The sequence below is a fragment of the Seriola aureovittata genome, chromosome 3 (genome assembly GCF_021018895.1).
Source record: "Seriola aureovittata isolate HTS-2021-v1 ecotype China chromosome 3, ASM2101889v1, whole genome shotgun sequence".
NCBI lineage: Eukaryota > Metazoa > Chordata > Actinopteri > Carangiformes > Carangidae > Seriola > Seriola aureovittata.
The window spans coordinates 17,933,199-17,950,611 of record NC_079366.1 but is presented as its reverse complement, the minus strand read 5'-3'; the positions used below and the strand labels follow the sequence as shown (position 1 = coordinate 17,950,611).

Sequence of the window (17,413 nt, the reverse complement as noted above, 5' to 3'; positions counted from 1 at the left end):
AATGGCAGTGAGCGGTAGGTTTTGCAGTGAAAGCTTCCTCACTGCAGCTCTCCCTGTGCTATTATGTGTACTGTATGGGACAAAAGCACACATAGAAGGGTCCCACCAATGTTTCTAGCCCTGCTTTTCTTATTCAGAGACGAGATCCATTCTTTTTGAAGGTGCATTGTGTTGGAAATGCAAGATCTCTTTTTTTCCTGCACCATATATTGAGAATCAAAGCAGTTTTTATTGCTCTATCAGAACCTTTGATTGTTCCAGAAAATAGAGAAAAAAAAAAGTCTTAACTTTCAAAGCCCACATTTACAATCACATTTAGTTGTTTTTATTGAATATATTTTTTCTTGCAGATGTGGTACCGGGGAGGCAAACAATCACAAAAGACAGCAAAAATATTACAAATCACAAATACTTTAAGACAAAGGCGAGCACACATAGTATCATTCACATTCCTGAATCATTACCTGTGGGAGATGAAACTACCTTAACAGATGATTGTGTGTTGCACTTGAGGGCACAAATGAACCAAAAAGAAGGCAACTGATTCATTAGTTACGATGATAAAAATGCTTTTACAAAACATGTACAACCCACAGGCACATGTACACACACTTTACTATTTTCAGTTTCTTAGACATAAAAATCCAGTTTGTTCACAAGAAACACAGAACATTCACAATAATATAGTTTCAGTAATTTCACTGTCATTTTTGCTTTTACTGCATGATTGTGTAAATGCTATGTTAGGCGTGATTGTGAAGAGCCTGAGAGAAAGACTGAAGTGTCTTATTTCCATTTCATTTAAAAATGCTGGAGCACAATAATGTCCCCTAAAAGCTGATAATATACATTATATAATATATATTTTTCATTCTTTATTTTCAACTGTCATGAGGAAATTCCACAAAAAACTATTCAATGAATATGTGTAAACACAGTAACACAAGCAAGTTTTTGATAATCAGCTGATATAATTTTCCCTCATTTGAAAAAAGATAATAGGCTACGAGAGTTTTGCTTTCAACACTGGGGTGACCACCATCCAAGTTTCATTGGGCTTCATGTTATTCAGACCAGTAATGTGATGTAAAGGCAGGATGTTGCAGTGGAGATGGGCCCTGAACTTTCTCTGTCACTCTTTCAAAAGGAAAACATGTTTTTTCCTTTTCAATTTCTCTCTTTTTCTTTTTCAAAATGACAGTATTTAAGCCCACAAAATAGAGACATAAAATCAATATTTTTTTCTGTGTATACTCCACAAGCCCTCTGGCTGGATGACAGTGAAACAAGGAGGAGCAGAAAAAATGTACGAACAGTAAGACGGGGTTGAAGTCGCCTGTGGATCAATGTGAACATGATTTCATTCACAACATGTTCATACATCCACTGAGACGCTGTCTCTGTCGGCAGAATGGTAAACTGAAGTAAAATCAAACCTGCTGATACACTCCTTTTTAGACAGTTTCAGGGAGATTCTGGAGGATGATAGGACTTTGTTGCTACTCCGACAGTCATGCTGGTCTGTGAAGGCTATTGAAAGAAAAGAAACACACTGTTACATCAAGACATCAGCATCAATGCCTAATATTTCACAAGACATTTTTAGACAAAGAACTTACACCAGATTCTGTTGTGTAGCCTGATGGACTGTTGAGTTATTTTTCTAAGAATACAGCATTGAGAAACTGCAGTCAAAGGAGCTTTATAATGAATTCATCATGACAAATGAACAAAAATCTTACATCTTACGAATGCTGCAACAGCACTAAGGCAATTTTTTTTTAAATTGATCAAAAGCTCCAGGGCTACTACTTCTACTACATGGACCTTGTGACGCGACTGATTTATCAACTGCTGTTTCCAAGGATGAAAATGTCAATTTCAGTTGTCAAGCCAACATGAAGGTGTCCTTAAAGTGCTGCAAAAAAAGTGGAAATTTGAAAATCTACAATTCCTGATGTAGGAAGATTGTGTGATATGATTGAAAGCTACAGCTGCAGCTGTTAAATGGACCCTGCGGTGAGATTGTTTTGTCAGTTTTTTAGGGGATGAGATCTGAATTCTTGACAGACAATGAACCAAAAAAGTGTGAAAAGTAGTGTGGAAACAGAAAATGCCACAGTTGATTACAGTTCCTAATGGGACAACATCACAATTTCTTCCAATTTGAAGCCATCACAAAACGCCATCTCCTCTCGTTACTAAAATCCTGTGTAGGTCCAGCAATACAGTAGTGAGATTTTCAGATTTCCTGTCCTCTTTGGAACATGATGAAATCCTGAAATAGGATTAAGAATCTCAAATACTGATGCCTTCCCCACCACGATTTGGCATATGTAGTTTTTCCAGTCAGCTCACAGCCACGATGGGCTCCACTGAGAGGATGTCAGTTCTCCCTGTGAGCACCTGCCTGGCAGTGAACAGCACATGTGTATCTTTCAGGTTGTGGGACTGACTGGAAGAAGCGTGGCTCTGCTGTGAAGAGGCGTGGCCCGGGTCTGGTAAATCATGCCTTGGCCTCGAGAATTCATGGTTGTCTGGCCAGGCAGTCCTGTGACGAGGAGCGCAGATGGCTGCAGGACGGAGCTCAGGCTCCAGCCCTACCACAGCCCTCTGTCTCCTCCTGCACATGTCAAAGAGGAGCCGGAGCTCCTGGCGGAAGGTGGGATTCAGGCAGCAGTAGATGAAAGGGTTGTAACAGGTGGAGCTCATAGCTAACCAGTGAAAGCAGAAGTACAAGGCGTTGGAGGAGTGGATGGCCTGGCTGGACAGCAGCACCACATAGCAGTTGAGGGGGAACCAGCAGACAGCGAACACCCCGACCACCAGGAGCAGCATGGCCAATGTCCGCCGGCGCTTTCTTCTCTGCGTGGCATGCTGAGCTGTTGTGGTGTCACCGATGGCATTGTGGCGCCACAGCCGACAGGCCACTGTGGTGTAGGAGGCAGTGATGATAAGGAGTGGCAGCATGTACAGTAATATGAAGGTCAGGAGGTCAATATACTGCCAGTAGACATCTGATGGCTCTGGGAAGTCTGGGACACACAGGCTGCGCTCCTTCTCCTTACTGGTGAGGAGAATCACAACACAGAGTACGCAGATTAGTGATGGGGTGAGAAAGTAAAGGTGAGAATAATCTAATAATAATCTTCAGTATCAGTTATGCTGTTGATCAATTACTCGAGTTATTGTTTTGATGTCAGAAAATAGTGAGAAAGGCTCATTCTAATTCCCCAGAGCCCAAAGTGACTCATTCATATTGCTTGTTTTGCCCAACCACCAGTTCAGATTCTGTGGAAGGTGGATGGCGGGCGCACAGAGTGCATGATTATCTCACCAGAGGCTGGTTTCCATCCTGACTCCTGACTGTGGTTAGGTTTAGGCAACAAAAGCACTTTGGCTAAGATTAGGGTAAATTGTGGTTTTGGTTAAATGTCAATAAACACACTGTGTTTCAAGTAACTATGAACAATTTTTTTCTGTATTAAACCAGATCTGCATTTTTCTCTAACCTGAACCAACCTGAACCTGTGAATTGTCAGGTGTGTTGGAGAAGACAATGGGCCAATTGAGGTTGAGCAAAAAAAATCCTGCACACGGTGGAGTACACTTGCAATTGGAAAAATTCTATTGATGACATTTCGGTGCACACCGAGTTATTATAATAACAACCTAAGTCACTTTGGATCAAAGCATGGGTAAATGTTAATGTAAATGTATTTCTTTACCCTCTAATCATCTCTACCACATCTGCTTTCAGAAATTCTGACATCATCAGACCTAATCAATTTTTCCTCCCACGTTACTCAAGTCAATTGGTCCTTGAATGCTGTCCTTTAAATATCACTGTGGTCTTTTCATACTGTATTTTAGACCTTTATGACTGAGCAATCAACCACACACCCATCACCGCAATGACTTCCAGGATATTCAAGGTGTAACAATGGATTATTCTGCCAGATTTACTTCATCAGCACCTAGACTCCAAAGATGCTTCACATCAAGTGAGTGGATTCTCATCGCCAAATGTTTCTCTGTTTCTAATCCTCAATAAATATGGTTCAGTTCCAATTGCTCTCTCTTTATTGGAATGTGTGAGAATGTAGTATTTTACCTGTATGTAAAAGTCAGGAGTTTTTGGTAGATTGCGTGTGGGAGGGAAAAGCAGGTGGCCATTATCCAGATAACAGCAACCCAAACGCCACCTTGAGCTAGGGACATGCGAGGTCTCAAAGGATGTAAGATCACCTGGAAAAAAATCACCAAAAACAGATCAAAGTCAGTGTGGTTTATGTGTCAGGGGAAGGATAGATAGAGACCCCTAAGTATTTAAGATTGTGAGCAACAGAGATAGAAAAAGAACCCACCAGCATCTCTAAACTGAGAAAATAGGAGAGCACATATTGCCTGTTATCACTACTGCTGAAGGGTTAGCATACCATGGTTTAATCACTGAGATAAAGCCTTCAGATGGTGCCATTCCAGCCGGTCAGTGACAAATTGACACTATGGTTTCCTGACCATGAGGGTGAATCTATAACATGAAGCAATTGATGGACATTATCAGATGGTGGTCCAAATAATAGTAAATAGTTAATAAAGGCTGTTTGGTCGTGGTATACCAAATGAGGCATATAGCACTCAAACTGCGTTGCCAAGACCTGAGAAGCTTGTCCTGTCCTTCTTTACCAAAGGAGAAATAACAGCAATATTTGAGCTAGTGGAAAAGGAAACTCTGAGCAGAGGGCCACGCTGGGACCAAAATGAAATTTATAATTCTGGAGATAATCCATCCAGGCCTGGCAATCCTCCTTTATTCATTAATTTGATGACATTTCTTAGCTCTTCTAGAGTGATACGCACTTCTAATGAACACACTGCCTCTCGGTCAGCTTAGATAAATTGTAAAGATTCACTACAGACTTTTTCATTATGAATCACCTGTGATTTATACAACTTTTGATAGAAAATTTGAAAAGTGCTATTAATATTTATTAGATCAGATTCTCAATTTCCTCTCCTTGGTCCTAATTGCTGAAATATTTGCAAAATGCGACGAATAAAGATTTTTCTGCTTCCTGTCTTAACGGGCCTTTGATTCATCCAGTAAATTATGTCACCTGCGAATGTTTTCAGGTGAAATGTTATTTAGCATGCTTTGTTGTACTGCTGTAATTTCACTTTCCAGAAAAGCAATACAATATGTGACTGGGTTTTTTTTTTCCTCAATTTGTATTTTATTTTGGTTTTAGCATCTTATACAGTGTAATACAATTTCTCATTTTAACACATTTCTCAACCAGTTTCCAGCAGCATTCATATTTTTCCACCTATCTTTTTTAAATGGTATGGATTATGTATGCATGTAGGTGTCATGTGGGAGGATGTAGCCACAAATTGTTCTCAAAGTATCACAAGTAAACACACTCATGATGGCCTTTACGTGTTGTATTATTGGCTCATTGCTCATTGATGTATTAACATCATTAACATTGAAAGTGCATTAGGAATGGATCTTTTAATGGCCCATAAACAGGAGGAGTGTTTACAGCAAGACAAACATCTTTTAATTTTAATGTGGGTACTTAACTTTTGTTTTATGATAGACTTGAAAAAAATATAAATTTATCCCTAAGGTTTGGACAGTGTTCCCTGATCTCTGATCTTTCTGAGTGGAGACCTTAAAGGGAATGCTTCTTCAAGAATGATTCTTGGTGGGAGACAGACCTTGCAGAAAGAAAAGCCTTCTGATATTTATGGATGAGAAGTAACTGTCATAAAATCTGGATTTATGTGCCTGCATTTAATAGAATTTATTATATTAAAAAAATCTAACTTTAAGGCCACGGTTGCACTGCTTCACAAATACGTATTATCTCTTTTTGTCTCAGATCATGATTTAATTAGACAGTCCAGCATTCAGTCATCTCAGATAATTAATTGTGGTAACCCTCTTGTTATAAAGGAGTGATTAATCTGCTGCCACAGATGGGATCACATGGATAAAACCTCTATTTTTCTACATTAACATAATAAAACCTTTTATCTTCCTTTATGGTTTTAAGTTAGCGAATAAAAAGAAGCATTTTCAGTTCCAGACCAGGGAACGGTTGATGGCGATATAGATGAAAGAAAGGATTAATAAACAACTAAACAGTGGGTAACCAATGTGCAAATGGCTGTGGCTTAAGGCCTATTTAATTGAGGTCAATCTTATAATGGTTTCAAGGCCCAAATATTTGGACTCTTACAGGCCTCACTGGTGATGTGACACAGTCACCACTCAACTGAAAACAAAAATAGTACAAGGTAATTTCCACCAGCAGCAGAGATCACATTAGGCATCAGATTTGTCATTAAAAGTTTGATACAAGATTGGTGTCTTGTATGTTTGTGCTGTGGAGGGGCAATTTAGCTAGTTGGAAGTACACCTGCCACTTGAGCTAAATATTTTGATGAACTGGTAAAATGAAACGCCACTAACAATTACCAAAACACTGGTTAGACAGTACGTGATTAGCATCCATTCTGCTTCACAAACCATTTGTCCATTTCACACATCAGACTGCAACATTCCCCAGACACCTGCACAACAAACCAGTCAAACATCTCCATTAAGAGGGTTTTGCTCATGTGTTAGTTCTAATTATAGAAGCCTTTTGGACTTTCGTGCATTAGCAGCTTAAACGAAAACCTGCATTTACAGTCCTTTCTTTCAAATGAATCCTCTCACTCTTATCAGCTGTATTCTACTGTTTTATTTGCATATGATGGTGGATAACTGTGTATCCACTAGGCAAGTGAATGAGATGTGACAGTATGAGGTTCCAGGTGATTAGTACTGATGTACTAAAAGCATTGGAGGAAATTATAATGTCCTTGCCAATGTCATTGTTTAACTCACTTCAAACAAATCTGTGTTCAAGTCACAATCTTCTACTCAGTCCTGAACCTTTACCTGACAGCAAATGTTAGCCAGATTGAACCTGTACTGCCTGTTGTTGACTACAGTAACATTGACAGGTACACCAACATCTTTGATTTCATCAGATGCCTGAAAAAATAACAATTCTCATCATTTCAAATTCAGCACCATGGACAGCGTAAGAAAAGTCAAAATTAACTCTGAAACTCAAAAAATTGAATGTAAACTTGTTCCCACAATGCAGTGGTTTTCTTCAGTTCCTAAGGCATCAGTCATAGATCACAGTCATGCAACACTACACCTTCAGCAGTGAGACAAAATTATGAGTCATGAGTGTCTGAAATTTCTGTTTACTACTCACTATGAGAAGGTTTATCATGTGGGGAGTGTTTGGTGGTGATACATTTTTTTTTTGCATCGGGAGCTTTTTGCTGTGAACTTATTCTGGTACATGTAGTAAACAACAGAGCAATGCCAGACACAGCTATAGAACAAGACTGCAGTTTATAACCTGCACAGTGTCCTCACATATCTCCAGCTTAAATAATAATGCTTACTACAGCTGTGGTGAGAGCAGCAAAGTTGGAAAGTCTGTCAGCTCATTTTCACCTTCTACCTAAGTTGTAACTGTAAAACTGTAAAAATATTCCATTCATCTTGTGCCTCTATAAAACGATAAAGAAACTACAACAAGGCATTACAGAAGATTTCCATTTCCAAGACTTGTGAGGATGTCGATGAAGCTTTTTCCCACATTGTCTTTGTGGTGCTTGTAAGAAGACCATTAAATCTATAATGTTCTTTAGTTCTGTGACTGTGACACCATACAGTATAATGTATGGTAGCTTTACTCAGCAAAGTTTGTTTGTTTTTTAGATTCCCTTAGTTGTAACACTGAGAGTAAATGCCTAGCTTTGCAAATAGTCATGTACGCAATGGCCTGTGTAATTGTGCAATGATACTGATGTCCATTAATGTAGATCTTTATTATTTGCTTATAATTTCAGAACCACATACAACTTCATATTCAACTTGTTATTCATCTGGTACCTGAATAAACACCACTGGAGGCCAGTTCCCTCTTAACCAGTCTTTTGGTAGTTTTGGCACATCCCACACACCGGCTACATGATATGGACAAAACAAACTCCATTTTTTTTTACATCTCAGTGCCATCAGATGACAAGATTTTAAATCCCCTGTAGCCTTACATTTTCAAGGAGCTGGTCACCCTGTGTCTCCTACAATATGTCTGTTGAACAGATTCACCAGTCTAGGAGATGTAATGTAAACTGATTTTTTTTTTGTTCTATTCAAAGATCAAAGATTAGATTCCTTTGGTCTCAGTAAGGAATTGATACTATTTTGCTTATTTTAATCTGATTATATTATTACCATGGTGAGATCCTCATAAAACATGTCCCATTTACCTGAGTATACAGCTCCAACAGTGGTCTGGGTCTGATCTTAAAATCAAAACAAATGCAGCTTACATCTTATTTTCACTGTTGGCAGCTTGTAGACTGAATTTGCATTATTTGTAGTGCAGGATAAAAAAAAAATACAAGTAAAGAAACTAATTAAATGGACTGACACTTTATAATTCAATTTCTGTCTGCTGGTTTACTTTTTTTTTATTGGGGCAACATTTTTTTCATAATAAGAAGTATTGTCACTCTTCAGTTTTATTTTATTTTATCATATTTTATTTTATGCACTTTCTTACGTTGAAATGCAGCTAATTCAATATTGAGGTTATGGTAATTTATGGTAATAATATGAAATTAGTTTGACTTGAATTGAATCACCTCTGGACATTGATTGCATATTTGGCCAACTCAGTCTGTGTGCGCTATTCAGAAAGAGAAAGGTTTGTTTTCCAGTTGACTGGGGGGGGGGGGGGTCAGAAAGGATGTGCATGTGACATAATGTGTGTGCATGATTCTAATGGATCGTGTGTATGAGTGTGTGGACAAGAGTACCTTTTGGTGAGTTTCATGTGACATGAGGACATGCAATCCGCCACCCCCCTGGATTGAGCCCCTGCTGGTTGTGATGCTGAGGATAGATTGTGAAAATGTTTTTGTAGCTGTAAAGAAAAATGTCTTTTTTGTGTGTGTGTGTTGGCTAGACCTAGCATTATGTCTCTGTAGTCTTACTGAAGTGTCCCTGAGAGATGTACTGTATATGTGTTGCAAGGGAACCTCTGCCATGTGACGGTACCTGGATGCAACTGGGTTTGTATTCAAATGTATCTGTATCTGGAAATGTTTATAATATCTGTAAGGAGATTTCTTTTTTTTTTTTTTACCATATAGCCATTGTAAGGTCATGGCCCAATCTTTACTGTGTGACATAGTGTCAGTTGGAGGAGTGGTGCTATAAAAGAAGAGGCACTGAAATTGGGTTTTTGTCATTTTACATGGTGTGGCTGAGAATGACCTGGTAATAAAAAAAAATGTTTTATTTGATAGTTCAAAGAAAAGGGGGCTTGATTTTAAGATCCTTGCAGTATAAACGTTGAGAATAATTCTAGTCAGGTTATCAAACCTTGACAAAGATTGCCCACCTACAACACCATCGTTTCCAAACCTCTCAGACATGGATGGTGCTACATCGGGCCCGCCAGTCAAAATTTACTGTCAAATCTACACCATCAGGTACAATTGTCTTAGACTCATCCATATTTTTTACATTCAGTGGTGTAACTAGAAAATCTTGCAGTGGATTTTTTACGAGGTGGTCCACTATGAGAAATAATATAAGGGTACAAAGCAGTCTCTTCCATTTGTAATAGAGCAGTGTGAGGCTATTTTTCAACACATGTGTGAAGCCAAGATGTTCTCCCATCAGCAGTGAAGTTGTGAAAAAAGGTGACTACTGCCATGGTAAAGGTTTCATCAGTTATGTGATAATTTCGATGTTTTTGATCAAATCAGTTTCATGGTGTCCCACTCATACCCTCACAAGATGATGAGACAAAAAATGAGGAATTCCTTATGAAGATGACAAAGAAAATGTACCATCTGGCCGAGTATGGTGAAAAAAAGCTCGTGACGATGGAGGAAATTACTGATCCAAAGGATCTGTGACACCCTCTTCCAACACAAGCTATCAACATTTTGAAAGCAACCAGGTGTTTGAATATTGAAAATATCAGCTCTAAAAAAACATAAAGGAGGATCGTTGCAGCTGTCACAATAATCCCCAAAGCCAGAGGCAGCATAGTTGTTTATATGAGGTGCCTTTGTTTTACTACAAGATGAGTTTTGCATACATAAGTGAAAAGATTTGTGACTCTATGAGATATGCAACTGTCGCCAGGTGCTCCATAACAACCATTAAGACATATACAAATGAATAGCATAGAGCTAATTTCTGCTATTAACAGCATATCAAAAGAAGTCTGTTTTCTGGAGATATTTTCTTGTGTTCAGGAATTACCCGCTATGCTTGTCGTCGACACAGATCCTTTAGGAGGCACCCACTGATTAGTAATGTATGTTACAAAACACAGAGCCCCTGATAGTACATCTACATATCTTCTTAAGCTTAACTACAGAAATGTATTTTGTTCTACAAGGCAAGTGCAAGAGTGTCAACACAGTATTAATATTCAAAAAGATCTGTCCTATCACTGTTATCAATAGTATAGTAATGACTTTGTTTGTAATGATCTAATGGTCTGTAAGTCTGTCAATCAAATTCAGCCTGATTTATATGCACATCTCTTTTCCAAGAGACACATGAGAACAAGAAGCAATCAACAACCAACAAAACAAAGACAGCATAATTACACAATACAAAAAAAACTAAGAAGCACTTAAGAAAAACAGTTACATGACTCAAAAAAACATCACATGATAGAGATTTAAAATAACCAAGGGAGACAAGACTCTAGCTTAAGGGCAGTTTGCAAACCAGTTCTGCCAACATAAGTGTGTACCAAAGGGATATTGAAGGTTAAGAAGTTACTTTGTTACTGTGAGGTAGTTCGGAAGTTTCAGCAGTAGAGCTTTACAAATTTTATTATTCGTGTAGAGAAAATAAAAGTCAGAGACCAAAAACACAGTCGACATTTCAAAGGGTTTATTCAAAAATTTTTTTTACAAATCCGTATATGAACAAAGCTCAGTTTGTAAACATTGTAAACATGTTTTCTTCTTTCATATTAGTAATACTTATAATAATGACAATAATGCTTATACATATATAATGCTTTACATGAATAAGAATGAAACAGTGCATTAAAACAAGGTATGAATGAAATAAGACAATAAAAAGGCACTAGATTATAAATACTGTATAAATGAAAATAAAATCAGTAAAATAAAATAAAATCAGTAAAATAAAATAAAATAAGAGTGTAAGTAGATAAAAATAAAACGAGAAAATACAATAATTAAAAATAAATTAGGAGACCTCTGTCTTTTAATATTCATCAATATTACGACGAGGAGAACTGGAACTCTTGTAAGCGGTAATAAGCTGCCTCACCAAAGGGCTCTGCACTGGGTTCTGCACAATGAGTTCATTGTAAATTGATTTTTTTCATATCCATGATATATTTAGCATTTTCCTTGTTTCTTGTAGGTGTATGTTGCATTACCTCAGAAATAATGACACTGTATCCTCATCACTGTACAGATGTTGCTTTTCTTTCTGCTCATTAACTCCATCATCAGGAAGTGATAGTGTCAAAAGTTTCCTTTTTCATCATCACCTTCTCTCACCTTCTTTCTTTTTCATGCAGGTCTGTTCTGAGTCACAGATTATTTGGTATCTGGGCTTTAAAGTCAAGTAATAAGTATGGTATGGTATTATTAAAGATACAAGAACAAGATAATTGGTATTCGGATCAATGGTTCAACTGGCCTTGCCCTGAATAAATAAATGCTCAGACTCCTGCTTACACTTCAGAAAGGTTTTGACAGCCGTCAGATATCCTATTTCAAGAGCCCTTCGAAGCTCAAACGAAACCAAAACACCAGCACCATGCTCTTTCTTAACTAGTGTGTGTGTGTGTGTGTGTGTGTGCTCTTGACAAATTCAAAGTAGGTGTCAATTGAATCAAAATCTTTAAATATGATCTGGGGCTTGTGAGACTGTACAGTGGATTAGAGAGATCATATTATCTGATTTTTTTTTTCATGCTCTGTTTTGATGGTACAAGTTTTATTGTTTTATCTGTTTGACCACCAAACAGGGCATTTTGAGGCTTGAGACGTGCCGATGCCTTGTAGCTTTCAATAAACTGCTGCCTATAGTCGAATCCCCTGATGTCCACTAGATGAGATTTTTTTCATAGAACTGTCTGTTCAATACCCCACATGTGATCTTACCGACAGAGTTCTCATGACCTCGGTTATGACACTTTTCATACACTTTTCATTCAGAAACACCCCGCAAATTAGTAGACAGTGTGTGTATTAGGTGGTTGAGCGCATGTCAAATGTCAATGGCATACTTGTTAAGCTAAAAACTCGAGTAACTGTATGGAAGCGTTAATGTATGTTTTGTGTTGGTCTATGTAACTACCATCATCTGTCAAAGCCATTATGCGTCATTAGGCAAGAAATTTGTTCTGTAATTACAGTGTTGTACATCTGAAGCCAGCACACCCGAGAATTGCTTCGCGGTAGACCATGCATGCCTTCCTCAACACAACAACATCATTGAAACCATAGTGATGAAACTCTTGGAAGGCAAACACCTGACAGATTTATACCACTGCATGAACGCAGTCACCATCCATAACTGTGCTGTAAAAGGATCAGGGTAGGAGGTAAAACTCATTAGCTCCGGTGTTGAGAGGGGAATATCCTTTTTCTACATAATCAAACAATACAGCTGCAAGGGTCTTTGTTAAACACATGTAAAGAATTATAAAGGAATCAATCTACCTGTGCTTGTATGCCTGATCATACATAAGAAGGACCATCGTGCCTCCCAAAGTCAGGCTTTGTAAAGTAGCCTCCTGCAATCTGCACCTGTGCTAAACCACTTTTCAACTCCGAATGTGATGGCACAGACAAAGTTGGGCTCGTGTCTACCATCACGGTAAAGGGACTGAAACGCTGTATGTAGCGTTCGTGTTTCGTGTCACCAGCCAGGACTTCTCCACGGTGGTGACACATCTCCTTCAAACAGCCCCCTCTGGTTGTGTGTCTTTGTCTTTCTTTCTCTATATACTATAATACGTCTCTTTGAAGTGTTTGTGCAAAAGCCAATTTCTCATTTTCTGAGGGTGTAGGGAAAAGAAAATGTGCAAGGCACTGTGAGAAAAACAGTTTGCATTGTATCTGTATTGTCTGGCACGTAGAAACAGAGCTTTTTCTTCTTATCTGATCATATGGTGCAGGGCTTTTATTGCAAGCTATACCACAAGCAGTGCTTATTGCTTCGAAATGCTTGGGCTACCTGCTTTAAAACCGCATATGCATCAAACTCATTGTCTGTTGTCAGTATTGTCTGGATCTCACTGGCGAGAGGGGGGCCACATCAGACTGAGTGACTGTGTGGCGGTGACTTCCTCTATATTATCCAGAGGGATTTCTTTTAAATCAACTGGTTGTCTGACATATATTGCATTGAAGTGCAGTATTGTCCGCACCTGTACCACCTCCTGTTTAATCATCAGCAGGCTCTATCCCATCAGTCACTCATGACAGCCACTTTCATCATAAACATGCCCTCAGTCTTCTTGATTTAAACCGGTATCATTCTGTGGTTCACCATAAGGGGGACCATGTAGCTCAATCATGTCAGTCAACTCTTAAGTATCAGTATCTTCCTTTATATAGTGTTCACTACTGAGCATCAATAATATCATTAACCACATCAATCTCAATATAAATTCAGTCTCTCTAGGATGTCACGGTCTGTCTTAATTGGTGGTAATGGACAAAACTGCGAAGCTCGCTGCCATACGAGTATCAACGTCAGAATCATCATCAGCACCATCCAAGACATACCATCTTCTCTCTGCATGACGACGACCAGTAACTGATTTGCGTTGTATTTTTCTTGGAGGCATTATAAATTCTTATATCTAGTACACAACCACGCAGCAAAGAAATCACGTGAAACAAATAGCAGGATGTTGCGTTGTAAAGTAATTTTCATCCCAAAAATTTAGTTAGTCTTCCTACCACGATTACAGACGTAAATTCAGCAAATGTTCATGTGATGAATCTGTGAAGAAGACATGAAACAATACAATTAGAACACTTCTTTCATTTTTTTTTTTTTAAATAAGTACTGAAATACCGGTGAAGGCGTACAATACTGTCTTTTTGCAGAAGGTACAAGATTTTTAACACAGAATCATGTTCATCAGAATAATGAGGTTTTCTACTAGAAATTTAAACAAAAAAACACTGAGCACTTTCAATTAACAATCAACAATTATTCTCTAAAACTGATCAGATCATAAAAATAAAAACATGTGAGATGTTCATTTGACTTACTGTCATTCTGTTCTCTGTTGTAATGTTTTAGAGATGTATGATATTTCACCACAGTTCTGGAAGTATTGTCATTGGCCTTATCATCATTGACCAAACCTGCAACACAAAAAATTTATAATTTGTTTAACAAAACCACATATCGTGTGGTCTTGCTGTTGTTATAGTGTTTCAGTTGTTTAGGATGAACTTCTCTTCTGACTTTCTCTCGAGTTGGTTCGTTAAACAAGTCTACACACATACAAAAAAATTTATGTTTTATATGTTGAACATTTCTTAATCTATTACTTAACTTCAAGATAAACAGAAACAAATAATAACCCATTTACAAAAGTATATATAAAATAACATTCATACAATAAATCACCATTGCTAGTAGAAGCTCTTTCAGTATGCACCTATGTCTTAAGCACAGCATGGAAAATACATTTCAGTCTTTTGTACTGTTCTTTTTTTACATCACAGCTTAAAAACTAATTACATTAATACAATACTCACCATATATCAGCATCATGATGACTCCAGGAAGGATCTTCTCAGTGTAAAGCCTTGTAGAAGTAGTTTGTCGTCACAGATAAAGTGTAACATAGTGTATCCTCATAATACCGTATTGCTCTGTTTTAAAATACTCCCGTTTAATTGCTAGGTCATCGTCAGAGGTCACACCTTTTCAAAAAAGACATGTCATTATAATGTCTCAGCAACACAACCAGCAGGGCCCCAGGGGTCACTGAAGGGCTCCAAAGGTTGCTTGATGACCATGTAAACTGACGAGTGAGTCTATAGTATATCATTAATTATTGCAGTACCAGAATCAGTAGGAGTGGCTCATCTGATCGTGTTTCACTCACCATCATTAGACCAAGACAACCAAAGTCATAAAATGGACATTTATGCCAAGTTAAAAAAAAAAAAAAGAATAAAACTACCCTTCATGCCATAATTTCATGTATACATTGTTCAAGTATAAGTATAAGTAGCATCACATTATACATCACATTATAAAACTATGATCCTCTCCAAGGACAGACGAGCATCACTGCTTCATCTCCTGATGATGACAAACCTGTCGTCGGTCCAGTGCGATGGCAGTCAGTGTGAGAGTGGAGACGTGCAGGGAGCAGTACTGCACAAAGCGGCTGATATGACACATTGTCCTCCCAAACACCCAGGTGCTGTTCACGAATCGGACCTGAGGGAGCACACGCATGCACACACAGTTTAGATCATGCACACCTGTCAACATCCCAACCCCATCCATCCATCCATCATATTATGACAACTAAAGCAGTTAAACACAAAAGACCTCTAAATTAATATTTAATTGGTAATGGGAATATGCTTCCAAAGTTACTGTTTCAAAGTAAGCCATACAGGGAAAAGATAGGACCTTGATAGATACATATTCAATTAATCAGTCTTTCAAGCACACAGGCACATTGCAGGGGGGGGGGGGGGGGGGGGGGGGGGGGGGGGGTGTATGGCTTGAATTTAGCACAGCTTGAATATTTCTTAAGGGTGTAGCAAAAAAGGAAAAGGGGGAGAAGAGAAAACTGTTGGATAAAAAAAAGGACAATCTTTCTCCCACTTTTTTTTGTTGTTGATTATTTCATGTTGAAAACGTATTTTTAAGAGACAATTTTGGGCAATATTTGGGCACAGCCTACCTATATCCACAAACAAGCACTAAAAGTTTGAGCACTTTTTTTCTTGGAAGCATAAAGCAAAAAGTCTAACACCTGTCAATTTTCCAAACACTATCCAGAGTGAGAGGTGGTCTTACCAAAGTGAAAGGCGTGTTGAGGACAGTGATGAAGATGTCAGCCACGGCGAGGTTCATGATAAACAAGCTGGTGGCGGACTGGTTGCGCTTGTTTTTCACCAGCACATGGCACACCAGTGTGTTCCCGAACAGGGAGATCACGATGATCAAAGAGTAGGCGGCCACCAGCAGCACCTTCACGCTCCCCTCCTGAGACTCCCCGCCGCGGCGCTTCTTACTGGCCAGAGAGCGCCAGTCCTCCAGCATCCCCTCGTCAAAGTCCAGGAGGAAAAAGCCCGAAGTGCGGTTATCCATCTGTGCCGAAACATTAAGTAAATGTTCCTTGTAGGAAAATATCCTCTCTCCCAAAAGTGAGGAATCATTGAGTCTCTGTCCCGAACCTGCAGCTATCCTTCCAGGGCTTCCCATCCAGAGGACCACATATAACCAAACACACACAGCCCTCATTTTGTCAGTGTTTTCTTTTTTCTGTTCCCTCCTTTCTTTGTATGAACTGATCTGTGTGGTCAGTCTGTGCGGCTGCCAGTTGTGCTCCGTCTCTTGTGACACTGAAGAGATGCAGAGCAACAAGTTGCGTGATGCGACTGGCGGCTGCTGTTTTAAAACCTATGCGTGTGTGTGTGTGTGTGTGTGTGTGTGTGTGTGTGTGTGTGTGTGTGTGTGTGTGTGTGTAATCCCTCAAGTCGCCTCAAGATCTAATATTCAATAAAGCCATAAAGATATTAATAAAATATTCCTCTCTCTCTCTCACATACACACACACACACACTAACACGGGATAGGTGACAAATTAAAGGAAAACAACAAATGAGTGCAGGGAGAGATTAAGGGCTTACTGACTGGTTTTAGGAGTATTAAAATTAATGATAAGTTAGCTTTGCATTAATTGAGCTTTTCTATCTCTATTTGAAATGTTCACGGCAAAGTTATGGAAGTCCACTCTTACTGATTTGCAGTTCTAAAACTTATAATCTCGCTGAGTTTATTGAGTATGGTATGAGCAGCGCAGTTTGTTGTTTGCCTGCAGGGTGGAGCAGCTGTTTTGAAAGTCAAATGCTGCTTCATACCAGGGGGATCTGCTTGCACTTAGGTAGAAAACAAGGAGAAACTTTTGTCTCAGACCTTGAGCTGTACTTGTACAGACTGATTTCCAGCTCCCTCTGTGCTCGTTGGGCCTGTCTCTATTATTGAGTTGCAAAGTCGCCCCAGGCAAACACAGTATATGAAACCATTCATCCT

At 38.8% G+C, this 17,413-nt stretch overlaps 1 protein-coding gene across 1 annotated transcript; it reads right to left on the bottom strand.

The window, feature by feature from the left end:
- Positions 1-342: 342 nt before the first annotated feature.
- On the bottom strand, positions 343-16,684 carry gpr83 (G protein-coupled receptor 83). Its single transcript, XM_056372230.1, has 5 exons — positions 16,175-16,684; positions 15,458-15,583; positions 4,115-4,248; positions 1,620-3,067; positions 343-1,530 (listed from the first exon to the last, which is right to left on the bottom strand). The coding sequence occupies exons 1-4, from the start codon at positions 16,619-16,621 to the stop codon at positions 2,350-2,352; spliced, it is 1,425 nt and encodes a 474-aa protein (XP_056228205.1). The 5' UTR covers positions 16,622-16,684; the 3' UTR covers positions 343-1,530; positions 1,620-2,349.
- Between the last annotated feature and the right edge of the window lie 729 nt (positions 16,685-17,413).

What these genes read in the sequence shown, in the direction of transcription:
- gpr83 (XM_056372230.1), bottom strand. Translation starts at nt 16,621, where the DNA reads ATGAGGGCTGTGTGTGTTTGGTTATATGTGGTCCTCTGGATGGGAAGC. An exon ending in TCAACACGCCTTTCACTTTG is followed by an intron (nt 15,584 to 16,174) that starts GTAAGACCACCT and finishes GTGCTCCCTCAG; the next exon opens with GTCCGATTCGTGAACAGCAC. An exon ending in TCGCACTGGACCGACGACAG is followed by an intron (nt 4,249 to 15,457) that starts GTTTGTCATCAT and finishes ATTTTTTTCCAG; the next exon opens with GTGATCTTACATCCTTTGAG.